Source organism: Salarias fasciatus, chromosome 11, assembly GCF_902148845.1.
Source record: "Salarias fasciatus chromosome 11, fSalaFa1.1, whole genome shotgun sequence".
NCBI classification, from domain to species: Eukaryota; Metazoa; Chordata; class Actinopteri; order Blenniiformes; family Blenniidae; genus Salarias; species Salarias fasciatus.
This window is the reverse complement of record NC_043755.1, coordinates 14,698,618-14,725,284: the sequence shown is the minus strand read 5'-3', so window position 1 is coordinate 14,725,284 and position 26,667 is coordinate 14,698,618. Positions and strand designations below refer to the sequence as shown.

Here is a 26,667-nt window from a genome sequence, read left to right as displayed (position 1 = left end):
GAGAGATAGGGAGTCTTTCACATGGTTGGGCAGGCCCACCGACAGGGGGCGACAAACGCCTGGTTCACACAGGACGCGCTGCTTCCGACGCAGAAGTGGGAAGCACCGCGCACCGACTGATTGGCGCCGTTGTTAACCTATCTGACGGTTCATACAGGAGGCGCGGGGGACCGCAGCGTCCGCAGCGGTTCGCGCCGTGGAGCGCGGCCGCTCCACTCCTCTCTATTTTCTCCGCGAGCCGCGCGCGCCGTGCACCGCCAGTTGTAAAGCTGGACAGAGCAGATTGCACCTCACAGGAAGTCGGGAACTGAAAGTACGAGAGAATCCGGTCAATTTTCAAATTAAAATGAAGTAAAATAACATAAATTATGTTGCTTTTCGGTTTTCCTTTTCAGATAAACACACACACACACACACACACACACACACACACACAGGGAGAGAGGGTGACAGGGCGACAGACACAGGCACCGCACGCTGCAGCGCTCTGCTCCGATCACACCCCCGATCACAAAGTTGTGTGATTATATATGGTGTTCTTATGGTTGTTGGTGACTGGTTTGAGCTGTGGCGGAGGTCTGCGCTCTCTGAGTGCCAAATTCTAGTCTTTTATTATGATTTTTATTTTACCTTTTTTAGCCTTAACTGAGTTAGTTTTGATGTTCAATATCTCTTTGAATATTTCAGATGATTTAATGACTTTCTTGTTTGATCTGATCACAGAGTCTAAGAGACATTTTAGCTCAACACAGAATAATTTAATGTCTGGTCAGGGTTGAATTGATTCAATTTTATTTATGTGTCTTTTTGCAGTTATTCAGATGAATTCAATTTTATAATCAATACACTTTGAACCTGAAATGCAGTGTAGAAATAAAGGCATATTTTTCCATGTAACCATGTTTTTATTTAAAGGTCTTGTGAATATACACATCATAAAATTAATTCCGTCTCTTTCTTTGCAGAAATAGCAGAATGAGTAAATATCAGGTTTAAATCCATGTAGATATTTGGGTAAAATAACAAAATGCTTTAACATAGTCAGCTTTCAGTCACTTTGTTAAATGGCACTCCCAGCAAAGACAGTTCGGTCAGCGTGGATTTTTCCAGGGATCCACAGGATTACGCCAAGCTTGCAGTATGTGTTTAAAGGCTACTGTAAGTGGTCATACTTTCAATGATGAACTTCCTAAAGCATGAGTGAAACCAAAAAAATATGCTTTCAAAGTCTTTTGAGAGCCATGAGCACCTAAAAACAGCTGACATGCAAAAGTCCTGTGGTTTGTTTGTTTATTTCATTTGTTTGGCGATTCTTTATTCTCCAGTGATTTCACTTGTTCCGTTTAATATATGGTTTTTCACAATGGTATAATTTTTAATTTGAAGTGGTCCTTTTGTTTGCAGTAAATTACACATTTGTTTGCTGTCCATTTATTTGCTTATTGACTGTTTTAATTCCTCCGAAAGAATTATTTGGATTTGGTTAACAATAGTATGTGTACATCGATGCACAAACAGTAGGACTTTCATAGTACATCCATTTATTTGCAAGAGCAAACATGACTTTCCTCACTTCAGACAAAGATTATATGTTAAATATTGTTGTCATTGCTGTTTTGTAATCTTTTTCTACATTATTATATTCTGCTCATTATTGAACTAAACCTCACATGTGAATGTATGTTCTCCTTGCTGAGGGATTAGAACTGAAACTGACAAAAGAGGAAGATGATGAGTACAGGAAGTAAATGTTTATAGACATTTTAATCAAAGGTTAAGATCATGTACTTCCTATAAGAGTGTGAATCTGATTTTTCGTACCCCAAATGTTTTATGCTGTTTCATAACTGCAAATTGTGTTTGCTTTTTTCATTTTAATGAATATTTTACTTTGGATCAAAAGTTGTTTGGTTGCTTGTTTTTGCAGGTAACACAGGAAACACCAACACAGTACAGTGGAGTCATCAAGATAAGCAGGGCTGAAGACATGTAGCATTTTATCGCTGTAAGGTTGTTGTTGTTGCTGTTGATCAAACCCTGTTTAGCTCAGGGACCACATACAGCTCATTTCATCTTGACTGGACCACACCAATGAAATAGTGGCACAATAATGTTGAAATTTTGTTTTTTAAAGTTTTTCTGCCAAGCATATCTTTAAAAAGAGTTTGTTTTCGCGCAATTACTGATTTAATACTGATAATTGTGACAATTTCAACATAGATACACTCTTAATACTAATACTTCTGTGAAATGTCCAGAACAATTCTTCTATAACCATTGTATTTGGCAGCTGTCTTTCATGACAGCATCTAAGCTCGAGTCTGTCTTGTTTTGTATCCACTATTTTTGAGAAACTTTGTGTATTTTTGCATAAATTACTTGCTCATTTTCTTCGGCCGGATTGGAGCCTCTGCCGGGCCGGTTTTGGTCCACGGGCCTTATGTTTGACCGCCTTGTTGTTGACGACGGTTTCCCGCCTTCCAGCGGGAGGCGGGAAACATATGTATTCCCTCCCGTCTCCGGTAGGTGGCGGTAGTGCGCCTTTCACTCTCGGTGTCAACCGCCGTTGAAGGCGAGAAAGAGGCCGATGAGGCCTGCTGCAGTTTGCGGACGGCGGCCCAATCCGGACTTTCTACCCGAAAAACACCGCAGTCTTTGGCGTATCATATTCTCACGGTGAGTCTGGTTAAGCCACCTGGTTTAAGTTTGCTGTTGGATTGTTTAAATGTCCCCAGTGTGCGCATTTTACACCGTTTGACGCTTATGGTGTGTAGCGTTAGCCATTAGCTGCCTCACTGCGACAGGACAGCCTGTCTTATTGTGGAACTGTCTGTGCTCATTCTCGTCATTATACCCTTCAAACGGTGTTACTTAGCTTCTTAACTCCGTTATTTCACCACAAACACGCCTCTGTCTCTTAAGTCTGTCCTGCGAGCTTTATTTTGCCAGAAACCTTGGTGGATGAAGACAGTAACACATGTTCCACGCTGGATGCGAGATGAATCAGACGTGTATCCTCGCCGTGCATGTGTCCAGTGTAGCATTATTGTTGGTTTCTGGTTTCTCCCTCAAAACAAATGTGTTCAGTGATTTATGTTGACACGCTTTATTGTTTATTAAGGGATATAGACAGTATTAACACGCCGATCTGCCTTAATGTTATGGCCACATGCTACTTTCTGTCAGCTGCTCTTTTGCAGCAAACTTCTGCATCATCTTCCCCATATTTTTTTTAATTCACCGCTTTTCTGTTTAATCGTGAAACTGTAGTTAGTATTAAGCATTATTGTTGCACATCCACTGTCTGTGCTTGTGAACCTCCACTTTCTCCTGTTGATAAATGCACTTGCTACTTTGTTTTACAGAACAGAATAATGATAACATACCTACATAATATATTTATCATGATAAAGATATAATCAACTTTATTCACTTTACCTGTTGGTGTTTTTAATGCAATTGCTGACTGGTGAATTTGTAAAGTGCTTTGCACACAACAGTGCTACTTTTCCTGATGTGTAGGGATGGCTGAGTAAATGTCCCCAAAGACAGAAGTTCACCTTGATTTTATGAAAACAAAAAGTTAATAACATACACTGAATGTAAAAGCAAGTTTCATGGGCATTTGAGACACAGTTTTAACAAACTGGGACAACAATTTCTGACTGTGAAGTCTTTCGTGTGTTGGTAGTGTCTGAAGTGACAAAATACAAATGAAATTTGATGTTGATTTAAACAAACGCTAAGGAGCTTTTTGCATGGAAAAATTTAGTTGAAACAAAGTTGCTGAAAGCCGGAACATTATTGGCCTTACACCTTGAGGAGCACAGCTAAGTTTCTGAATATGACACATTCTTTAAAAAAAATTCATAGAAGGCTCAAACGTGAAAGATATGAAAAGGCCTTCAAATGTTGCTGCACTGTTGTCACATGCAGTATCTCTCCTTACACTAAAACCAGTCATGAATTCCTTCAGTCCTGTACCTGTTTTTATTAATTGGTCACAAAGGGGTTTACTGTCACTGTTATAAATGTTGTTCATGCACGTATTTTTTTTTTTAATTTATTTATTTTTTCAGTTCAAAATCAATGTAGTCAACAATCACAAGTGATATTATTTTTGTGTGTGTCAGTGGGTGGGTTGGTTTTGATAGAATTCTTGAGGACATTTTGGCTTCTTTCTTAAACGAAGGATGCATTTCACAAATTTTGGAGAGAAAATCACATGTGCACTGCCCTCTGATAATTCAATATCTGTTTAGATTGTGCCATTGTAATTTGGAGGAGGAAAATAAGCAGCACATGTATTATTTACATTGATGTCACCTTTGATGATTTCATGAACAGAAACTGAAGCTCTGGAGATTCACTCATACAGGGTGCTATTCCTAATGGTCTAACTCATTGGAATGATAGTGTTGCTGGACTAGATTAGTCTGGTTGACATTAATTCTAAACATGAGGGATGTATATAGAGTTTATCTGGTTGATGTGTCATGTTGATAATGGATTGTGGAGAGTAGAACAGCAGTGGATGCTGCAGATTTTAAGGTGGTTATGGATGGATCTGCAGCCCTTGTGTGTGTGTGTGTGTGTGTGTGTGTGTGTGTGTGTGTGTGTGTGTGTGTGTGTGTGTGTGTGTGTGTGTGTGTGTGTGTGTGTGTGTGTGTGTGTGTGTGTGTTCGTTCAGCACATGCGTGCAGTGAGAGCTGTTTCTCAAATGTCAATAATAAACAGTGTACATGTAATATGAGAGAGATCATGTTGATGTTTAAAGGAGAACTATGCAAGATTTGCTTTAGCGCTCCCCCTACTGGTCTCCTGTGAAAGCTCACTGTCGTAAACGTCCTCCGCATTGGTTAAATATCTCACTATTACGGTTGGGCGTTATAAGGTATACCAGCGGTGTCTTTCAAAAGCAACAGTGTCAGTTTCAATACCGTCATTAAAAAATTGCAATGCACTTATATAAAAGATAGGAATTAAATATAAAATATAATTTATTCAATGCCTAAAAATGATTCTTTGTGCAGCAGCACTTCCATGTGGTTGAATTTTCAGTTTTACTTCCACAGTAGTTTACTTTTGGAGACTTTTGATGAAGTTTCTGAACATGACGTCATCACGTGACAGCGAGAGAGCGAGAGACAGACAGAGAGAGAAGGAGAAAGATGGCGAGTCACGCACCGAGTGACCTGGTCCCAAAGAAGAACAGGGCTGCAGCAGACTGGCAGTATTTTGGGTTGCGAGCTAACGAGAAGGGAGAGCCGGTATACTGACGAGGCAATTTGTAAATTGTGCAATATGAAGGTGATTGAATTGAATTGATGTGTGCACGGTGCATTCTGCGCAAAAACTGTCCTGGATGGTCAGGTTAATTTAATTGTTTGACTGCTGTATTTACACCTTTTTAGAAGCTGCTCTTTTTTGTTGTTCAAAGTTGTTCAGGTCGTGATTTTGATTTAATTGATGTGTGTGCAGCGCGTTCTGTTCTGGATGGTTATGTTAATTTAATTGTTATATTTGCACTTTTTAAGCCGTTGCTAATAAAAGTTGTTTATATTGTGCACATTATGTTATTGTTTCATTGTTAGTGTTTGGTATTCAGTTTCTGAACGGTGTAGGGACAAGCCAACAGTTTGATGATGCTGTCTGAGCCTTGAGTTATAATTTTTTAATTAGTCACGGTAATACCATATACCAGGGTAAAATGTGGAGACAGTATGATGGTATCAAAATTTGAAAACCACCCAACCCTACTCACTATGTAGAGCATGAATGCACTGTGCATCAAAATACAATTTACTGCAGTCGAGTCAGTCTTTTTGCAGTTTGTATGTTAAATTATAAACTTGAAATATATTCCACCGACCTGTCGTGCTCTTTTGAAGTGTTGTGTTGGAAACCCCGCTTCACCTTTTGAGATGATTTTGCAGGCTTTTGAAATTGTCGGATCATTCTTTCACACTGCAGTGGCTTCATTGTTCATTTTTCATTCAGGGAAATGCTGGGCTTTACAATGCGCAATGTATCTATTACAGTTGTGTTAGGGCCAGGAAGTTATTAATCCTAGAGATCACCAAGGTATCTCAAACTTGGTCCTGCATGTAAATCAGTGGAAAACAGATTTAACGGGGGCCCGGTTTGCATGACAACATTTCAAGTGATGATTTTTGCAGTTTTGTATCAGAAAAGGTCAGTGTTTTCAGTCAGGATGACTCAATACCACTTTTTCATGTCTGATACCACAGCCTTGAATATTGACCAGTAGGGCTGCACGATATTGGAAAAAACTGACATTGCGATTTTTTGGGGGCTTGCGATATATTGCGATATATACTGCGATATTAAAAATAGAAGAATTTTCACCAGATGACCTGAATAGCTCTATTTGGGGAGATGGCCACTTGAGAGAAATACGTGGTGTTTCATACCGCTTGTCAAGCGTTCGGATCATTTTTTTAAATCCCTCTTTAACGATCCACGGTGTTCAATGGCACCATGTCTTTCGCTAGGTAAAAAGTTATTGCATCCATGATGCTGTGTTCAGAGTGTAGTCCCCCCCCCCCCTGCTGTGGAGGAGGGAGGGGGGCCGGTGAGTGCCGAGCAGGAGGGAGGGAGAGAGCGGCTATGCGGAGCATGGAGCAGCTTGCTGCTTTTACGAAGCAAAACAAAAGTTAAAAATAATAATAATAATAATAAAAATATTGCACCTCCTGCGATGTGACTATTGCACATGCACACATTGCGATGGCGATGTTCAAACGATATATTGTGCAAGCCTATTGACCAGCATAGAGACCAATCTGATAGTGATACAAATCCGATGCCTTCTGTTTTCCTCTTTAATGTTGCCTACTTTTGTCTAAATGTTCTGAATATTGATGTCTAAAAATACAATGGAACAAATATTATGCCTCCCTGATATAAGAAATAGAGTAGCTAATAAAATAGCTTAAGTTATGCAATCCTGCGGTGGCTTTATTAAAAATTCAATCCCACATCTTTTACAGCATTTGACAAGACTCAGCAGTTGTTCAGAGGTGAAGTTGTTCACTTGTTTGTGCTTCAAAGGGATCAATGTATCGGATCGCACACCGGTGTTTTGGGTTAAATGGTTTCCCTATTAACTGGTGACAGACTTCCTTTAGGTCTGCTGTTGCTGTTTGTAAAAGCAGATGTTGAAACTGTTATTTCTCCTGGTGAACACCGTTTCAAAGTATTGCAGCTTTTGTGCGTTTCTTTAACAACCGCTGTTACGAGCAGCTTTGATGGACATTAAGTTGGTCATCAGTTAACAGGGAAACCTTTTAATTGGAAACACAGCTGATAGCATGGCTGTGTAGTGTTGAAATGTCTGGTAGAGCTGCCACCACTTCAGACACTAGCTTTACAAATGGTGTAGTCAGCTGTTTTATTTCCTTCCTGTTTGACGGTAAAGTCATTCCACACAACAGACATGATTGGCACTGCAGTTTTCTCTCCATGCTCTGATCACATGATGAAAACACAGGCATGTGGCTCAGCTGTGTTGACAGCAATCCTGCGCAAAGGGAAGCTGGGTTATTATTGCATAGCTTGTGCTTATGGAACGTATAGCACATTTTCTAAAATAAATATATTCCTGTATTTGCTCCAGCCATTTTGGAAATGATGGTGTTCCAGAATATCAGATCAGACCCCTAATTTTTACAGGAATGGCAGAAACACCGGCCCAGTTCACATGGTGGGGACGGTGCTGGCGTGAGGCGTTGGACCGTCGGAGCGCGGGGGGCAGAGAGAGAGAGAGAGAGCGCACACACACATGGAGTCTCTGAGAAGAATACACTGCTGGGACATAGAGTGGAGTGTTTGCAGAAAACTGTCATCTGTTAACATGGGAACCAGCTAATCCGAAACACTGGCCGGGCAGTCCGCTGGTAGTCTACCACTGAGCTCTTTGAACAACACGCTGTTGTGCGGCCATTTCTCCTCTCCAGTGTTTGTTCTTTTGGAGTTTTTATTTAAGAAGTGTCTCTCAGCCACTGTCGAGTTCTTCTGCTTGTTCCTGACTTTCCTGCTTCCCGTTTACTGCGCACGTCACTAGGGCTGGGTACCGTTAGATATTTTTCGGGTACAAGCACTTTTTCGATACCTCACATACGGTACCGGTTCCTGAACGGTACATTTTTCAGTACCTGCCTTCATGGCGCACAGACAACGCCATGACTGCATTTGCACTTCATGCCACTAGGTGTGCTGTTTGCATGTTCAACCTTATTTTACACAGACACCACAGAGGAAGAAGGGTGCTGCAGGCTCTCTTTGCATGTTAGAAAAGGAGTGTGAGCCGGCAAGATGTGGTAATATGTTCAATGATGCGATGCACCGTTTTTTCAGTAAAATAGAAGAACTGAATGATTGTTTCCGTGCATATTTATTGATCACGCAACCATTTTAAGAACCGAAACTGATACCCGTACGCTAGGGTGCATGAAATTGCAATGCAAAAATGAAATCTCAACATATCAATCTGATTGGGGTTGCATTTTGTTCGGACACACATAAAAATGATTTGTGCAAAGTTTTGGGGAAATTACTTGAGATTTAGAGGTGGAACACAGCATGTGAAAAATACGAAATGGGCGTTTTTGGTTGATTTCTTGCATAACATGTCAAGGCAATCTCAAAAACGACAAGGAATTGATTTTTAGAACATTTATTTTGAATAGAACATAGAAGTCACTCTCTGAAACAACCTGCACTGCATGTAATGATGTGCTTGCTTCTAGAAATATTCTTTATAAAGCATGTAGAAGCATATATAGAAACATGAAAAATACCGAGGAACCAGAACTAGTGAAATGATTTTACTCCTATCAACAGCGACAATAGCTCAGATGGTACAGCAGGTCGTCTCATAACCGGAAGGTTGGCGGTTCGATCCCCGCTCCTGCAGGTGTAAAACTGGGCAAGCCACTTGCCCACTTAACTATGAAAGTAGTGTGAGAGTGAATGGTTGGTGGTGGTTGGAGGGGCCGATGGCGCAGATTGGCAGCCTCGCTTTCGTCAGTCTCCCAGGGCAGCTGTGGCTACAATAGTAGCTTACCACCACCCAGTATGGTGTGAATGGGTCAATCTGATGTTGCTCTGTCAGTGCAGTGTAAAAAGCGCTATATAAGTGCAGTCCATTTACAGTCAAACCTGGTCGCTTTGCAAGCAGTTGTGTGTCGCAGTGATACAGCAAGATCCACTTGGCAGCTTGGCGCCAGTAATGATGGCATCTGCACTGATGATGCTGGCGCCCAGACCAGCTCTGGCGGGGGGGCTTAAGGCCATCTTGTGAGAGCTGGATCCTGTGGTGTGCGATGGTGGCGTTGAGGGAATTGACTGAGCTACACCCCTCCAAACCGCCCCTTTTTATGCAGGTGCGGGAAAATAGAGGGTAAAATGGGATATACAGGTCTCCGGGCTTGAAATGTAACAATGTTGCAACAACACACACACACACACACAGCAGGGCAGAGTGAAGGGACACAGTTCCTGTTACCATGTTATGCCATAAAATTCTGGAAATGTGTATTTTGATTAGAGGTATATGAAATCCGTTTTATTTTTTCCCAAATTCCGTTTTTTCCGTTTTAATATTTCTGAATTTGGTATTTTGTTTTTTATGCTCATTTTTACCATAAAAAAGGTGTCTGGTAAGTGGAAATGAATAAATGTCCACAATTTAATAGGATATAACAGTCCATTTAATGTTTAAAGTGCTGCAACAAAGAAATACTTTTCAATTAGTCGCATGCGTCTTTGCGAGTCCAGTCCACAGTACGTTGACAGCATTTACAAAAAAGCTTTTCCGCTGAGGCATAAAAGTCCGTGTACTGTTCTGCTCTGTATTTAGCGCTTAGCGTGGAGTTTCATAACTTTTTTGAATGTGTGAGAGGGGAGGGAGCAGCTCGCTTGGACATCGTGTTGTTGCGTCGCATCTCGTCGCGGCTGGAACGCGCGTATTTTGACGCAAAATCGCGGAAAGCATTTGGCGTTGTGAACGCAGCTTTAGCATGTTAGCAGCGCTGTGGAAGTGACGTACACGTTGCAGCAGCTCGGGCGGTCCCCCCGGCATATTTGCTTTGCACTATAAGGTTCCATTTTCTCCCGAAAACTGAATTTCAGACCAGATTAGGATGAATTCCGCAATATTCCGCGTTTTATTCCAATTCTGTTTTTATTGGTCATTTCCGCGATTCCGTCCGCGATTCCGTTAACACGGATTTCATATGGCTCTAATTTTGATGCACCCTACCGTACGCACGTCTCTTGTTCGGTACCAGTATATACTGAAGTTTTTTGGTCGGTACCACTGAGGTACCGTTAAACGGTACCCAGCCCTACATATCACTACGTGTGAGGGAATGCATGCGTGGAATGAATAATCTGCCCTCAAATACATCTCTATCATGGGAAACTGTGTTAACTCAGATTTGGTTTCTTTGTGGTTCTGTAAAAACCACCGTCCACAACAACAATAAAAACACCCATTTCCACTGTGCAGTATGTGCCTGTATGGATTGGTAAAGTGGAACCAGACCCAAATCTGAGTCGCATCTTTACTACGGGGAGCAGTGTTGGACACACCTGACTGCAATGAGGGCTAATTACTGGGCTTCTTTACAAGCAGCCCAGTAATTAGCTCTCATTGCAATCAGGTGTGTTCCAACTGGGAGAGAGGTAAAACATGCAGGACACTGGGCCTCGAGGACCAGGGTGAAGAAACCCTGGTCTAAACGACACCATCCGAACTCCTTATCTTGTTAATACAACTGGTGAGCTGTTTAAACATGGCTGGTTGTTGAGACTGACAGTCGTCACTACCAGTCAGCTGACAGTAGTGTTATTGCTCCTCCTTATGGTAACTGTGTTAATCAGGCACCAACCTCCACTGGTGAAAAATGCAGCCAATGCAGAAGTGTGGAAAAGCTATATTACTGGGGAAATTCCAGCAAGGGTTGATGATGTTGGTTTTAATAAAAGCCCAAGTCTCATTGGAACCCATTCAAAATGCAAATTTTCATAATGCAACTAAAAAAGCGGCCGGTTTCACAACATGTTTGGTCTCTATCACTAGTTTCCACAGCCATGTCGGCTTGACCAGACTCCGATTTTCATATAAATCATCTGTTGATTTTATTTTGAGTTAAAGCTTTGCATAAATAGAGCCATATGAAATCCGTGTTAACGGATTCGCGGAAATGACTAATAAAAACGGAATTGGAATAAAACGCAGAATATTGCAGAATTGGCCCTAATCTGGCTTGAAATTCAGTTTTCGTGAGAAAATGGAACCTTATAGTGCAAAGCAAACATGCTGGGGACTGCCCAAGCTGTTGCAACAGGTAGGTAGGCTGACGAAACAAGCACCCCTCGCCACCAGCCGCCACTGGATCATACATATATACATATGGAAGTGTGCCTCAGGAGAATCTCCTTTTGGAGGGGTGACTGGCCCTCCATCTTGGCCCTACCCCTACGTCATAATGATAATTGGGACACTGCTACCCCTCCATGTGAACGCGCAAAACGAGGGCAAGGGCTAAGGGGTGAAATGGGATTCAGCCTTAGAGGTTCGGGCTTTAAAGCAGAACCACACCACCCGCACCATCGATCAGTACACACACACACACACACACACACACACACATACACACACACACAGACAGCCGGGTGCACACATACAGACACACTCCCATTATGTGCCATGTTCAACAGTAAAATGACTGGTGGGCTTTGAGTGACGTGATGCTGCGACTAGCAGCAAAGGTTTTTTTGCATATTTGTACCAGTGATAAAACTCGATTATCTAGCGCAGCGTGATTTCATTTGTCGTGCGAATGCAGTCCTGTTCACAGCATCCGGTGGAAACACGGCCTAAGGGTTCACAGAGATAAGGCCTGGTGGGACGAAGCCGCCATTGGCTGCTGTGTCTAACTTGTTTGACCCGGTAGTGACAGGGCTTCCCAAGGCTGCGGTGAGCCAGGGGAGCAGAGGCAGAGGGTGGTCTGCAGAACCATTGACTGTATAAAAGAGCAACGTGGCTGCAAGATAGTGGGAAGAGCTAGCTTTCAGCAAGGAGAGAGGGGTGGGGGTGTCTCTGGTGCGAATGGGGGAGGGTGTGGTGCAGTGCTGACTCCGCCCACAACCCAGAGGTGAATTGCTAATGAGCTACTGGAGCTCTGCAGATGTAGAGCTCTGGAAAATGGCACTGGTTTTGTGATTTTTAGCTAAAAGCGTCATAAACACAATTTAAACGGTACTGAAAATGCTTTAAGATAGCTACAAAAGAGGATTGGAATGGGACTTTAGCAAATTGCCCTTTCCAATGTTTGTACTCAAAGGGTTACAGCCACGTACAATAACTTTTCACAACCACAGTGAGACTAGATCTAGCCTCGTAAATCAGCCCCACCCACTCCACATTTGGATTGTGGAGCTGGGGTGGGTCTTGGGACAAGCCAATACAAACTTCTTGCAGGGGGCGTCGGTTAAGCTGCGTTCACACCGCCAAGTGCTTTCCGCGATTTTGCGTCAAAAGACAATTGAAAACAAATGGGAACGTGCGTTCCAGCCGCGATGCAACAACGCGCTGCATCTGACGCGTTTTCGCGGCGCGTCGGGGCGTTGACGCGACGCAGTGCGATTTTGCGACGCATCGTGATTTTGTATCCGACGCTGAAGTTGGGAAATTTGAACTTTGACGCGTCGCGATTTTGCGGCAAACCAATCAGAGAGCGTGTCTACGGTGACGTAGGTCAGGGAGTGGGGACTCATCCTGGCGCAGCTCCTGGAGCAAATAGTGAAACTCGCCAAACTCTGACCGTCTGTGGATCATATCGTGCACCCAGGCACGGCGTACTGTCCGCCGACGGTGTCGTTGTCTGGCTTTATTAACCCGTTTGGCCCGACGGACCCGGTACCGGGTCCAACATTTTTATGCTCCACTTCAACATGTGTAAAAAGTGACTAAAATGCTGTGAGGATGTTTTCTTTCAATTGTGTCTCAAACAATAAGCCTTAATCTCACTAACTGAACGCTCAAACTGCACTTTGATGACCGAGTGTTTGATTTATAACAACTTTAAAATTCGTATGCAACATTTCGACACGCCCCCCTCACCCGCACCTGCCGACACAAAACGCTACAGAACGCACGGTCCGTCTGCTCCATCCCAACATATTTGGTATCTTGTAAAACTAGAAAAGCTGCTTTTTAAGATGACACCAGGCAGAATATTCTCTGAGCCGACCAGCTCCCGTCAGCGGCAAAACAAACCAAAAACTGATCTTCACATTTCACAGCCAGCACCTCAGATTGCATGATTCTCACACACTTCATTGCCAAATCTCAAAGCTATTCACACAAAACACAACATATTTTATTTCCTTACCGTTTTGTGGTCATTTTCCACCTATCCAGGCTCTCCTCTGACCAAAATTGACTTCATAATCCTCTAGCGAAGTGAAAGAGCGTCGTGCGCCACAATGTTTATATGCTGCCTCATGTCGCCATCTTGTGGGCTCGTCGTTCACCCTGGGAGCTCAAATCACGTTTGTTGATGTTCTACGTCTCGCGAGCTTTCCAACGATATGTTACACGTGACTGGGGGCTCATCCAGCTGGGAGACAGCTTCAAACATAACCCCACGAGCGCCGCCGCCATCTTGGATCGCAGGTGCGCCGGTGCGCACTGCAGAGTGAGACGCACGCGGATGGCAATTAGTGATTGTTTCTGATATATTTGGCAATTTTTTAATTCTGAAACATGCACATTTATCTTCATTGAGCTTTTTTACAGCTAATTGTACGTTGTTGTTTTTTTTTCTTGATGCGCATTTTGCAGATATTATTGTTTACATATTTCAAAGGGTATAATTTTTTGTTTTCTCAGTGATATAATTGGCTATTTTTGTATTGATTATATTGTTATAAATATATTTCAGTTGGAAGCTAAATGTTATGGTTCAGCCATGTATAAAAATGTATTTCATACTGTGCACAATACTGTGCACAATTATAAGTTTCTCCACAAAAACTATGCAGATTCTGATAATATAGTGGCTAAATGTCAGAACCAAAGGGTCCTTTGTATATATACAGACCCTTGTAGTGGAAATTAAAGGTATTTTAAAGTCAGATTCCTTTCAAAGAAAGAAAAAAAAAACACTTAGTGTAGTTTGGCACAGGGTGGTCTCCAAGTGGCCAAATGGAGGGTTCGCCTGGTACTATCCAAACTGAACCCTATAAAATCTATGTGCTTTGTGCTATTCTCATGAAACTTGGTACAGTTGTAGTCAAGGAGTTACTGAACACAAGCAGTGGCATCATTATAGCTGGCTTCATTGTCATCATGGAGTTTTTCAATGTGGAATCTGAAAAAAAATTCGGTGAAGGTAAAAATTTCATTTTTTTCCTCTACTTTATCAAAATTTTCTCAGGCATGTTAAAATTCACAGTGTTTCTGACACTGGAACTATATTCTCTAAGGTCTTAGCTATCAATTGAGACCAAGATTATGCATATTGTCCAAATAATGGTGGAGATATTGTTGATTTAAAATGGATAGGCATTTTTAGGCGAACCTTGCCACCAAAAACCCTAGGGTTTAACAGGTTAAGCAAATAAAGCCAAGCCACCCGCTCAACAGGGTTAGCCATGATGCTAAGCTAACACAGGAAATATGGCTGGCCGGCCGGCTTCCCACCAGACACGACGCGTTTGACGCGTTCGGTGTGAACGCGGCTTTTGGCCCCGCGTTGTTCAGCGTCGGCTCTCCGAATTGACACACGTTCAGCTTCTCGCGTTGATGCGATTTTTGACGCAAAATCGCATTCGGTGTGAACGCAGCATTACTCCTTTGACTGACAGCGAATTTCAGCCAATCAGCGCTTCACAACAAATACGTCATCAAAATGTGTTAGCTTCTCTACATGCAAAGACACGCGAAAGACTCTTGCTCTTGCTTGATTGTTGTAATTTGTAACTCTACTTACTGCAGCTTTCAGACGATGGTTAATGTTCATCTCTGTAATCTCCGCTATGTCTGTTTTGGAAGAAGCTACAGTGATAGCATCACTTCCGGTTGTGCCACTGGAATTCGCCAAAAAAAACGTTAAAATAAAAAGCAGCAACGCTGATTGGCTCGCACTGCTCCGTAGCATTCTCCTTGTATTGCCTTGTCCCCAGACCCATGTGGAGTGGGCGGGGCTGGTTTACGAGGCCAAGACTAAATCAGCCTGTGATGGTCAGTGGTCATAGAAGTTAATACATTTGACATGAAGTATTTTGTTGTTTAACAATGCAACATAATTCTGATGAATTTGAGATGATGGGCCTAATTCCTTCTCTTTTTTCAGATCGTCAAGGTGTCACATGCAACATGGAATCTCCGAGTAAGGACATCTTTTGAATGAAGACATTCATTGCCACGTGAAAGCCCAAGGTTTTTCCAGTTGTTGAGATAAAGTGATGCCATCAGCAAATGGACAAAATCCTCTCATCATGGAGAAGAAATCAACGAATCCTGTAAATTCCATTGGAGATTTAAATACCTTCATTTGTACGGAGTGTGGTGATAGGTTTTGTCAGTACGCCAATTTGTTGACCCACATGGCTATTCATGGACCTTTGGACTCATTCGCATTTGATGGCTCATCCAATGGATTTGAGGTCCCTCGAGAATATGTGCTACAAGAAAATGGCACACTTACTATTGTGAATGGTTTGGTGCAGTCACATTCTCCTGTGAAACCACTATCTCCGGGCATATTGCCATCTCACCTGACGGCTATCAAGCCACTATCACCAACTCATAAGCCACAAACTTTACCTTACAGAGATGTGTTCAAGCCAAGGTCATCAGACCTACACTCTGAGAAGTCTCGGCAAGGCCATTACCGATGTGAAATATGTAACAGATCATTTAATAGCCTGCAAAGTTTACATCGTCACCAGCAATATCGAAACACGGAGCGGGGTTACAAATGTACTTTGTGCTGCAAAATCTTTGAAGATAGGCAAGACCTGAAAAAACACCTGCAAAACCATGTCAGAGAAAGATTTCACAGCTGTAATTTTTGTGGCAAGCGATTCCTGAAAGTAGATGCACTAAATGCTCACCAAAAAGAAAATCACCCAGCCCTGAAGGCCACCACTTTGTCTCAGCAAGAGAAAAAGATTGAGAAAACATATCCTTGTAAGAAATGCAAATTGAATTTTTTCTGGATGTCAGACTTCCAAACTCATTCACTGTACCATTGTAAAGGCAAAGAGCCTGATGAAGTGTTTGCATCAGAGATTGAAGTTGAAGTGACTTCCAAGAACCAAGAAGATTCAACTAGTGAAATTCTTCCCAGCAATGACAGATCCACTGATGTCAAAAGCAACGGGGCTGATAGAATCTTTGAGGATGAAAGTTGTGAGATAGACAATATTTACTCTTCTACACCATACAGATGTGGTTTATGTGGGGATCGGTTCCACAACTTAACCACCTTAAAGGAACATCACCTCACTCATCAGACTCAGGAAGAAATCGATCAATTAAATCAAGAATCCCAAAAACCTTTCAAGAGAAAGATCCCACCTAAAGGTAAACGTAGGAGAGGGAGCAATCCCAATGGGAAGCTGCATCCTTGCAAGCACTGTCACCGTGTTTTCAACCATTCCAGTAGTTTATCTCGGCATATGAGATACCATAAAGGCACAATGCACACATGTGTCTTTTGTGGTAGACAGTTTCCTCAGCGGTGTGATTTGAGAAGGCACGTAGTCATGTACCACAAAACTGAACTGGATAAGAAACCTAGCTTGAAACTGCTTTACACAAGTACTCAAAACTTGCCTCTCCCAAGAGCACTTGAGATCGATAAAAACACTAGTCCTACCGAAGAGAATGCAAAAAGCTCCTCTGACAGCGAACAACAAATGGTCTCACCAGAGCAGAGTCCAAAAGAGAAACTATCAGGAAAAGCTGTTCGAGGGAATTATCAATGTCAAGAGTGTGGCAAAAAATTTGGCCTGCTCTGTGTGTACCAACGGCATCTACGCTACCACAAAAAGGAACCCAGTAAGAGTCTCCAGGGTTCACCTAAATTGAAGAATTTGTCATCCTTTGAGCGTCATGCACAGAATAGCCCAAGCCCTGGACATGCAGATGATACAGGAAAAATCTCCAACAGCTCCGTCAACAGTGCAGATCCTGCTCTCAAAGAGGGTACAGCAGAGGACATTGAAGATGACTACATGGACCATTCTCAAAAAGATCATGGAAATTCTACAGAGGTTTTGTATGAATGCACAGAGTGCACTGAAACATTCTCATGTTTGAAGACATTTCTTCATCATCAGACATCGCATGGCTCAGAAAACAATGGGTGAACTGTTCCATTTAACCTATTCATCACACTTGGTGCAGTTGATTTTGATTGTTACAACACAAGCAGTTCAAATGTTAACTGGTGTATAGTTTATCTAATGCTTCTTTTGCAATTGTACTTAATTACATTTTTCTTTAGCACATTTTGGAAAAAAAAAAACACTTGCTGTTGGATTTAAACTATTATGAACAAATGTCAATTAGAGTGCTTCCCAAATGTTTTTAAAGACACAGAAGACTGAGTTAGAACGTGATAGATTACTCAAAATCATTTCATGTTTTTACCTTGTATGCCCCACTCAAGTTGACAATACCTTAAACGGTCCATCAGCTCATTACAAAATACTGCTAAATGTTTTGGTGACTTTTTGGGTGGATACCATTGCTGTTCCTGTAAATGATATTGCTGCTTTTATGAACATGATTCACTCAGTAAAACATTGTTAACTTGTTATATGCACATACAGATATATAAATTTACATTTTATTAAGGATTGCTTTTTCAATAGATTTTAAATTGTGTAATAAAAATGTGTACAAACAATTGAGTTCATGTGCAATCAGTTTGTACTTTGTTGCTATTTTAGAACAGGAACAGTGTTTATTTTGCTTTGGTTTGGTAAAACCTTCTGGTGTGGTTATTATGACAGTAGTCACTCATTAGGTTTTTGCACATCAGATCCCATTACTTGGTGTAATCAATGGATTTCACCCCAAAAGTTTTAAGGGTCATATCATCTCCAAAAAAAAAAAAAAAAAAAAAAAAAAAAAAAGGCTGTTCAAGGACCAAATCTTAAAAGTAATGTGCATCAAAGGAGTCTAGAGTTTTGAGTACTAAGCTCTCAATGGGAAGAAACACCACTGCTATAATCTCTTGACCATTTTACTTTCTTCTACTTTGGATCAAGGTTCCAAAGATGACCAATTCTAAACTATGCACAGAGTTAAATAAAACATATTTTTTGTAGTATATGTGTTGTAGCAGTGCTTCCTGACTATAGATTATATACGCTGAGTAAGGGCCTGTAGTGTGCGGTGTGTTCCGAGAGATTTTTTCCGGTCGGAGCCTCTCGGGAGGCGTCGGAAGAGGAGATCGGAGATAATGAACATGTTCAATATTTCCGATCGCAAATCCTGTAGTGTGTGGTGCGCTCCGAGACGCGCCGATCAGCTCTGAGTAGAGCTGTCCACACCCTCGAAATAAAGCTCTCTGATTGAATGAACAGCTCCGTCTCACCAAGGTGCCGCTGATTAAAAACATCCACTCACAGCTGTCAGAGCTGGATGATGAATATATGTCTGTGAAATATATTCACTATATATGACAGTGAAACAGAAAAGCCAGAGCTTCTAAACTCAGCCGTGCAGAAAGTGATGGTTAATCCTATCGCTCGTGGATGAACTGGATTTCCTCCATTCAGACCCAAACTCCGATCTAATATCTGCATCTCCGCCAGTCCTGCAATAATCCCAATGTTTTAATTAATCTCCGTTATTAACCATCACGGAAGAATGGGGAAGAAAAAAATAATAATAAAAGAAAAAAAAAACTTTCCACTGATTCCGTGCCCTCAGAGACAGAACGGACTATAATGAAACTTTCCTAATCAAAGCTCAACGTATTTTTACTCTGATTTAAACTATCAAATCTGTGGACATAAAGAATGATTTAAGATATTTGATGATTTAAAAAAGTAGCTTTTATTTGACACGGTCTGCTAATAACTTTATTCTACTGCTGCACTCGGGACTCAAAAGTAAAAAAAAACAAAAAAAAAACACACAAACAGATTAGCTAATAAGCTGAATTATTATTAAATGTAAATTATAATAAAATGATCTGAAACTATGTTTCCCTCTTCTGTACTGGAACATTTAAATTTTCTAACAAGGTGCTGATAGTCCGTGCTCCGTGCGCACGGCGGGTGGGGGTCTGCACTGAAGGAGCGATACCAATGTGAATGAATGAACTGAGGGAACGAATGAGTTCTCCACTTATTATTGAAAGTGGAGATGAATGTAAAAACTGCAATGAAGGGAAACAGCACAAAGTCACGTCGGACGACGTGAGATTTGGAGGAGTGAGGAGCCGATTCTCGGCTGAAGAATCTGCTAGTGTGTGGTCTGCTCCGGAGTGACACCGCACACTAGACGATCAGGAGAGGAAGATCGGGTACGATCTGTCCTCTGCTGTCGTGTAGTGTGTGGTGTCTGAATCGGGGAAGATTGAAAAAATCCTGTAGTGTGTGGCCGGCTTAAGCCTGTTGAAGTAGTGCCCCATTTGTGAGAGAAATGTAAGTGCTGTGCTCATAAAAACTGCCAAATCTTCTCTGCCAATGCAAAATGGCTTTTCTTTGTTTGCTACTGTCACTTTTTTAGAGTTTCTGGAAACCCCCTGATGGTGACAGTCAGCTTTCTGATTATCAGCTCTCAAGAGATGTCAAGCTGAAGCCTTGCTCATGCTTTCTGTATTGCACCTCTGCAGACCACTTCTGACCTACGCAGTTCCATCCACACAACAGTTTGATTTCACGTGTATGCGTTCCACACTTGCGCATTGGTCTCTGTCAGCAAACAAGCTGCACACATGCACATTAATTACCAAAATGGCGTTCCAACCAAAACATAATCAAGTTGAGCGCCTATATTTAATTTTGTCTGAAAAGGGAACTAAAGAAAATGTGGTGGTTGCACAGTGGTAAGAACGCGTTTAGTTGACATGTCAAACTCAGAGGGGTCCAAGCAGACTGTGGGTTGAAGAGGTTTTTTACGTCACACATTCCAACGCAGACCATGCAGACCTGCGGATGTGGAAAACATGAACAGGCCTTCAGATCCTGCAGCCAGTGTCTGGGACCAAAACATTTAGGCCTGTTCATGCTTTACCTGTCTGCAGGTCTGCATGGCCGATGTTGTAACGTGACGTAAAAACAAATTCAACCGTCATGCGCAGACCCCTCTGCAGTCAATGTGTGGGCCAAACACGTTCCTACCATTTTATTACCACCACATTTCCTTTTGCCCTTATCTTTAGCCAAGATTAACAAGTGTAGGAGCTCAACTTGTTCTCCATTTTTGTTGGGATGTCATTTTGATTATGAATGTGCATGTGTGCAGCTTTTTTGCAGACAGTATCCAATGTGATGTGTGCAATGTGTCTGCATGAACTCAAAATGTTGTATGGATGGAACGGCGTGTGCATCTGCAGTCCGCGTAGGTCCAAAGCGGTCTGCGGACGTGAAAAGCATGAACAGGCCTTTACATTGAAAAGGACAACTAGAACAGCTGATCAGAGACACCAGAATTTGCAAATGGGAGCATAAGAAAGGCCTTCCTGTACTCCTGACGTGAATCCTATTGAGCATTTGTTGGATTAGCTTGAACATAGTGATCATGCCAAGGTGACCAAAGCATGGTGGTTGAAGTATGGGACCCTGTCCTGCAACTGTGTGTGACCAAGTTGAACACCCTCATGAGGAAGTGGCAAGTTGTTATAGCTATGCATGGTTTTTCAGCTTGCTACTGAGGTTTCTGCTTGTTTTGTGAAGTTTTGCCAGACTTCAATCAACCAAACAAGCAAGGTAAAACTGATGGCAAATCTTTCTATTGGTGCACTCCACAACCACTGATTTTTCTGCTCATCTTACAAATGTAGTTCCATATGAAAAAGGGCATGACTGAGTTTTCCAGTGGTATACAATTTATTGCCAACAAGTGTTGTTCAGAGTTGTTTTTTTGTTTCGTTTGTATTTCAGGTAAATTAAGAAAAGCAGACTTTTTATTCCTTTCCTTTGCAAACCTTGTCTCTATATAGAAAACCCTACTCCAACCATTGTTGCATTAGTGGGTTTTTTTGTCAAAGAAAACTCAACAGTTTGCAGAGGCTATGTGATTTTTGAGGACAGACTGGCAAACTGTCCAGGGTGTTCCCCGCCGTCGCCCAAAGTAGCTGGGATTGGCTCCAGCCCCCCGCAACCTTGAAAAAGATAAAGCAGCTTGAAAAATTAATGAATGAATGCATTTGTTCAGGAAAAAGCTACATGAAAAAGTAACACCTCCCCCACCCCCACCCCCTTTTTTATTATGAATTAACTGCATTTTTTTGTGTTCAGTTTCTCGAGCCACAGTCAGACCTGCTTATCGCTAGACATGATAAATCAGGAAAACACATAGAACCTGTCTGCCAAAGTGAAGCAGGCTAAAAGATCTGAAAAAGCAACACATAATTGCAAAGGAAATTTAAGAAGAGATTAGTAACAACAAAGTTATTGACTGTCAAGTCTGTGAAGGGTTTCAAAACCAATTGTAAAACATTGGGACTCTAAAAAACCACAATGAGAGATATTATTCACAAGTGTTTAAAAAAAAAAAAAAAAAAAAAGTGAACCTTCCCAAGTGTGAAAGGTCTTCCAAAGTTTCGTCAAGACCAAGCGCCAACCTCCACTGGTGAAAAATGCAGCCAATGTAGAAGTGCAGAAAAGCTGTAATACCAGGGAAATTTCAGCAGGAGGCGATGATGTTGGTTTCAAAAAGAGCCCAAGTCTCATTGGAACCCATTCAAAAATGCCAATTTTCAGAGTGCAAATAAACACATAAAGCATCCAGTTTCAGAACATGTTTTTGTCTCTATCACTGGTTTCTAAAACCGTCAGCTTGACCAGACTCTGATTTCCACATAAATCCTTTGCTGATTTTTTCTTATGAGTTAAAGTTCTGCATAAATCGCCCTATGACATCATCTCCTCTGGCCACATAATACTGTCACGTGACAGGGTTGACCAATCACATTTACATCCGGTTTCAAATGCTCAGTATGGAGACGTCCTGCTCAAATCCTCAAAATGGGATTTCAGAACACTATGGGTGACATCGCATAAGTTTCGTTCATCTTTTATAAACAGTCAATGGTCAAGACCTCAGATGAGTTAGTCAGAAGATCACAAAAGTGACCCAGAACAACATAAAGAACTGCAGGCCTCACTTACCTCTGTTAAAGTCACTGTTCACATTTCAACCGTTCAAAGATACTGTGCAAAAAAGGCATCCAAGGCAAAAAACCACCAAAAAGAATGCAAAATGTCAAAAGTAATGACTGGCACTGGAGTGGTAGAAGTAGAAGGTTTCATATGGTGTAGCTAACTGGATTTCATAGAAAGAAGATGATAGTCAAATGTGGTGGAGTTGGCATGGTCTTGAGCTGTTCGGCTGCTTCAGGACTCTGACGCAGTGCCGGGTCTAGGCATAAGCGAACTAGGCGGCCTCCTAGGGCGCAGTGTAAAGGGGGGAGCGCCGTGACCGTACAAGCGGGTGCCCCGACGCTCTGTGTGACGTGTTAGCACCGTACTGCACCACGCCGCACCCCTCCCCCAACGCCTGCTCCGACGGGGCGCTCGTCGTGGGCTCGTCTAGGGCGCCTAACAAGCCCGGGCCGGCTCTGCTTGGATGCCATGCCATTATTGATGGGACACTGAATTCTGTTCTCAACCAGAAAATTCTGAAGAAGGATGTCCTCCTACCAGTCGGTGATGTCATGCTTAAATGCAATTGGGCTACGCAGCAGAACAATACTCTAAAACACACTGACAAGTCTACCTCTGAATGGTTTTGAAAAAACAAAATTAAGATTTTGGAGTGGCCAAGTGGCAAAGTCCCAATTTAAATCCAGCTGAGATGCTTTGTCCCATGACCTCAAACAGACTGTTCAATCTCAAATGTCTAACAATCTGGCTAAATTTGAATAACACTGCAAATAAGAGCAGGTCAAATTCCTTGAAACCACAATATTAAAGACTCATTGCCAGTCAATGCAAAGACGCTTGACTGCAGTTGTATTTGCTGAGTGTAGCACAACCAGTTATATTTTGGGGCAATTACTTTTTCACATAGGGCCAGATAGGCTTTGATTAATATTTTTTTTTCTCCTTCATGAATTAAATCTTTAAAAAAATTGCATTTTATATTCACTCAGATTGTCTTTGTCTAATACCAAACTATATTTGATAATCTGAACCATTTAAGTGCCAATAAAGTGCAAAAAAAAAAGACAAGAAAAAAGGACTCATGAGGCGCACACATACCTTTCATGACACTGTAAAGTCCTGGCACCAATATAAAAATGTTCTGCATGATGCAGATATTGTTCTGCTCTTTCTGGACAAAATCTTCTCCAAAACTGCATTTTCATTTTAAGTGAGGTGCATTGGAACAGATAGATATTTCAATGAGCCAGGGCAGTGGGTTGCCCAGGAAGAGAGTTTTGGAAACAAGGATATGGGATTGACAGTTTCCAGAACAGTGTTTCTGACCCTTTTTATTTGAAGCACTGATACTCAGATTATCTCTGAGAAAGGCCTCTTTGGACTCTGACTTTGTGGACCTTTCAGTTGAGCCAAACAATGTGGCACACAAACTCTCGCCAAAGTAAAAGCGGCTGAAAGTTCCAAAAGTGTATTTACTGGTTTTAGAAAGTATACTATCATAGTTTTCTTTGTTTTGTACCAATACTTTTTGACGTCCTTTTGAGAAGGCAAAGCTGCTGGCTCTCCATGATCATTTTCAACCCTCCAAGGGGGTCACAAACCCTATTTTGAGAACCACTGGTCCAGCTGATCCCTTTATGGGTGCATGTCATTTGGATGACAAGTAATCTAAGGAAAAGAAGGTTAAGCCAATATTACATTTGGAAGGGGTGAAACATCCATCCATCCATCCATCTATCATACCACTTCAACCTGAGCAGGGTTTGGGTGGAGAGCAAATCCCACTTTACTATGGGCAAGGGCAAGTCCATTACAGGACAAACAGAACCACACACGTTCAAACCGAGGGCTGTTTAGGATCACTGAGTAATCTCACATGCATGCTTTTGGACTGTGGGAGGAAACTGGTGCACCTATAGGAAACCCCCACACATACAAAGGCCCTAGACAGCATTTCAACATAAATCTTGTCACTGTGAGGCAGAAGCTCCACCACTGCACCATCGTGGAGCCTGGGTGAAACATCCCCTGTTTAAGATTTGCATTTGGAGTCTGGGCAATTGTGCATAGCAAGCTGTGTAAGTATGTATGTCTTCTCTATCATAATGTGTCCCAGTGGATTGGTTGCAAGAAAGGTATTCCTATGTCAATCTTTATTTTAGGGCTCCAGCTCAACTCAACACTGCTGAATTTTTGCTGGTAATAACATCACAATGGCAAGAGTAAATCTCAGAGCTGTTAAAACAATATTTTATTATCAAAAGGAATGCACTGCATGGAGACTTCACTTGAATTGTAAGAATATCTGCAGAGACTATATGACATTATGAGACCTGTGTAGTACCTTTCAACCCTCATCGCCAATTAAATGTCAAACTTGTTTTGTTTTTTTTTTTTGTTTTGTTTTGCCACGTGGAGTATATGCCAAGACTGCTATGTTCTGGGTGTGAAGTGTGAAAATATTTACTGATTTCATTTTTTAAAATGTTTTTCTCATGATTTGTAGTGAAGTAGACTGCAATTCCAAGTATGACCACTATGCTGACAGTTTCTTGAAATCCAGAACGATGTCTCAGTGCACTACAGCTGAAATGCACGTGTTCCTATGGACTCAGCAAAATCCAATCACTACATTTGTAACAAATAAATTGCTTACAAGTACAGACATTCTATGAATTGTTTTTTCTGCTGAATGAGTAAACAGAGAGTCCAGGACCTTTACACAAAATGCTGCAGGGGTTAGCACTCTTGGTTAACAGTGACAATCAGAGGAATTCAGACTTGGGCCAGTGGGGAGTTTGCATGTTTTCCCTGGGTAGGTATGGGTTTCCTCTGGTTTCCTTGTACAGCCATTACCATGCATGTGCATTCAATTAAGCCTAAATTCCCTGTAGGTATGAATGTGAGTGCGTTGTCTCTCTCTGCATTTACCCCATGATGGACTGCTGAAATGTCCAAAGTTTACTTTGGTGCCCCGGAACTGTTGCATAGAAGACTGATGGGTAATCCAGGCCTCCAACCAAAAATCCATCCCTTTTTTTTTTTTGCACCATTTTATTCAATTCAAGGTGGCGGGGTGCTGGAACCAATGCAAAGTGCACCACTGTATGTGGCCAATTTGGCCTTATACAAGGACAATGTCTGTGACACATTCACTCCCATAGTCGAATCAGATTGACCAACTGACTTCAGACATGCGTTTGTGGAGTTTAGGGAGTAACCTAAGAATTCAGAAAAAAAAAATCCATGCAGAAGGGAGAACAAAGCCTCCAACCACAAATCATCTCTGATGCTGAATGAGGGTCATTAGTGACCTCGAGGTGAAAGAAGCAGACTTGGCATCTGAGGTTTGCAGGTTTGAATCCCACTGCTAATAGGTGACCACTGTAGGTCCTTGGGCCAGACCCTTGACCCCACCAGTTCCCTGGGTGCCACTCCATGGCAGTCCACTGCTATGTTCAGTTAAGATTAACTTCACATCTGATAGGTAAAAGCAGAGAAGCAATTGAACAAGAGGATCAACAAATGCTGGTTTCTTTCAAATCACCTCCATGATCTCAACCTATTTCTTTCAATTCCCAAATCTGCTGAGTGATTCCCAACACATAGTTATCTCACCTGAACCTTTTTGTTGCTCTTAGGTCTCAGGTTGAAGAGCTAAGTGGCTTTAAGTGACCTCCAGTTTAGAGAAGTTCATTTTAGATCACAAGTTTGCAGGATTCATCCCCACTGCTGACAGATCACCACTGTGGGTCTCCAAGCAAAACCATTTACCCGTAGCTACTGTGGCAAGCCACGGTTCCTCACATTTATAGTTAAGGTCAACTACGAGTAGGATAGATTCATTACTGAGAATTAATTTCCCTGATAGGTTTAATTAAGTGTGTCTTCTTCTCCATGTATTTTGTAGTAACACCATTTTACAGTGCACATTTATATACACCAATGATTTTGATAACTTGTTCACTCACCCGGCAAGCCACCAAAAAGCAGCCATTAGCTCCTGCTCTCCCTCAGGTTCAGTTGTAAGTTCCCCCCTCCTTTTTACAGCAATAGGTTTTTTTTTTCCTTCATGGCAACTGGTTCACATGCACCTCCTGCCAAAGGGGTTTGCAGTCGACACATACTCGAGGTGGCGCCATTTTGTGGCCAGTCCTGCACACAAAATGGTCGCATGCAACCCTTTAACCCTTCAGATGCCAAGGACATCCTGCAGAACAAACCAGCAGGCACTGTGCTGGGGCTGCACAGCGCTGATGACAGCCAGGGGACATGAGC

At 42.0% G+C, this 26,667-nt stretch overlaps 1 protein-coding gene across 1 annotated transcript; it reads left to right on the top strand.

Moving 5' to 3' along the window:
* Window positions 1–15,492: 15,492 nt before the first annotated feature.
* LOC115397175 (zinc finger protein 878) lies at window positions 15,493–18,183 on the top strand (the record flags this gene model as incomplete). Its single annotated transcript, XM_030103382.1, has 1 exon — window positions 15,493–18,183. A coding segment is annotated over one exon (1,920 nt), but the record flags the coding sequence as incomplete, so codon positions are not given.
* Between the last annotated feature and the right edge of the window lie 8,484 nt (window positions 18,184–26,667).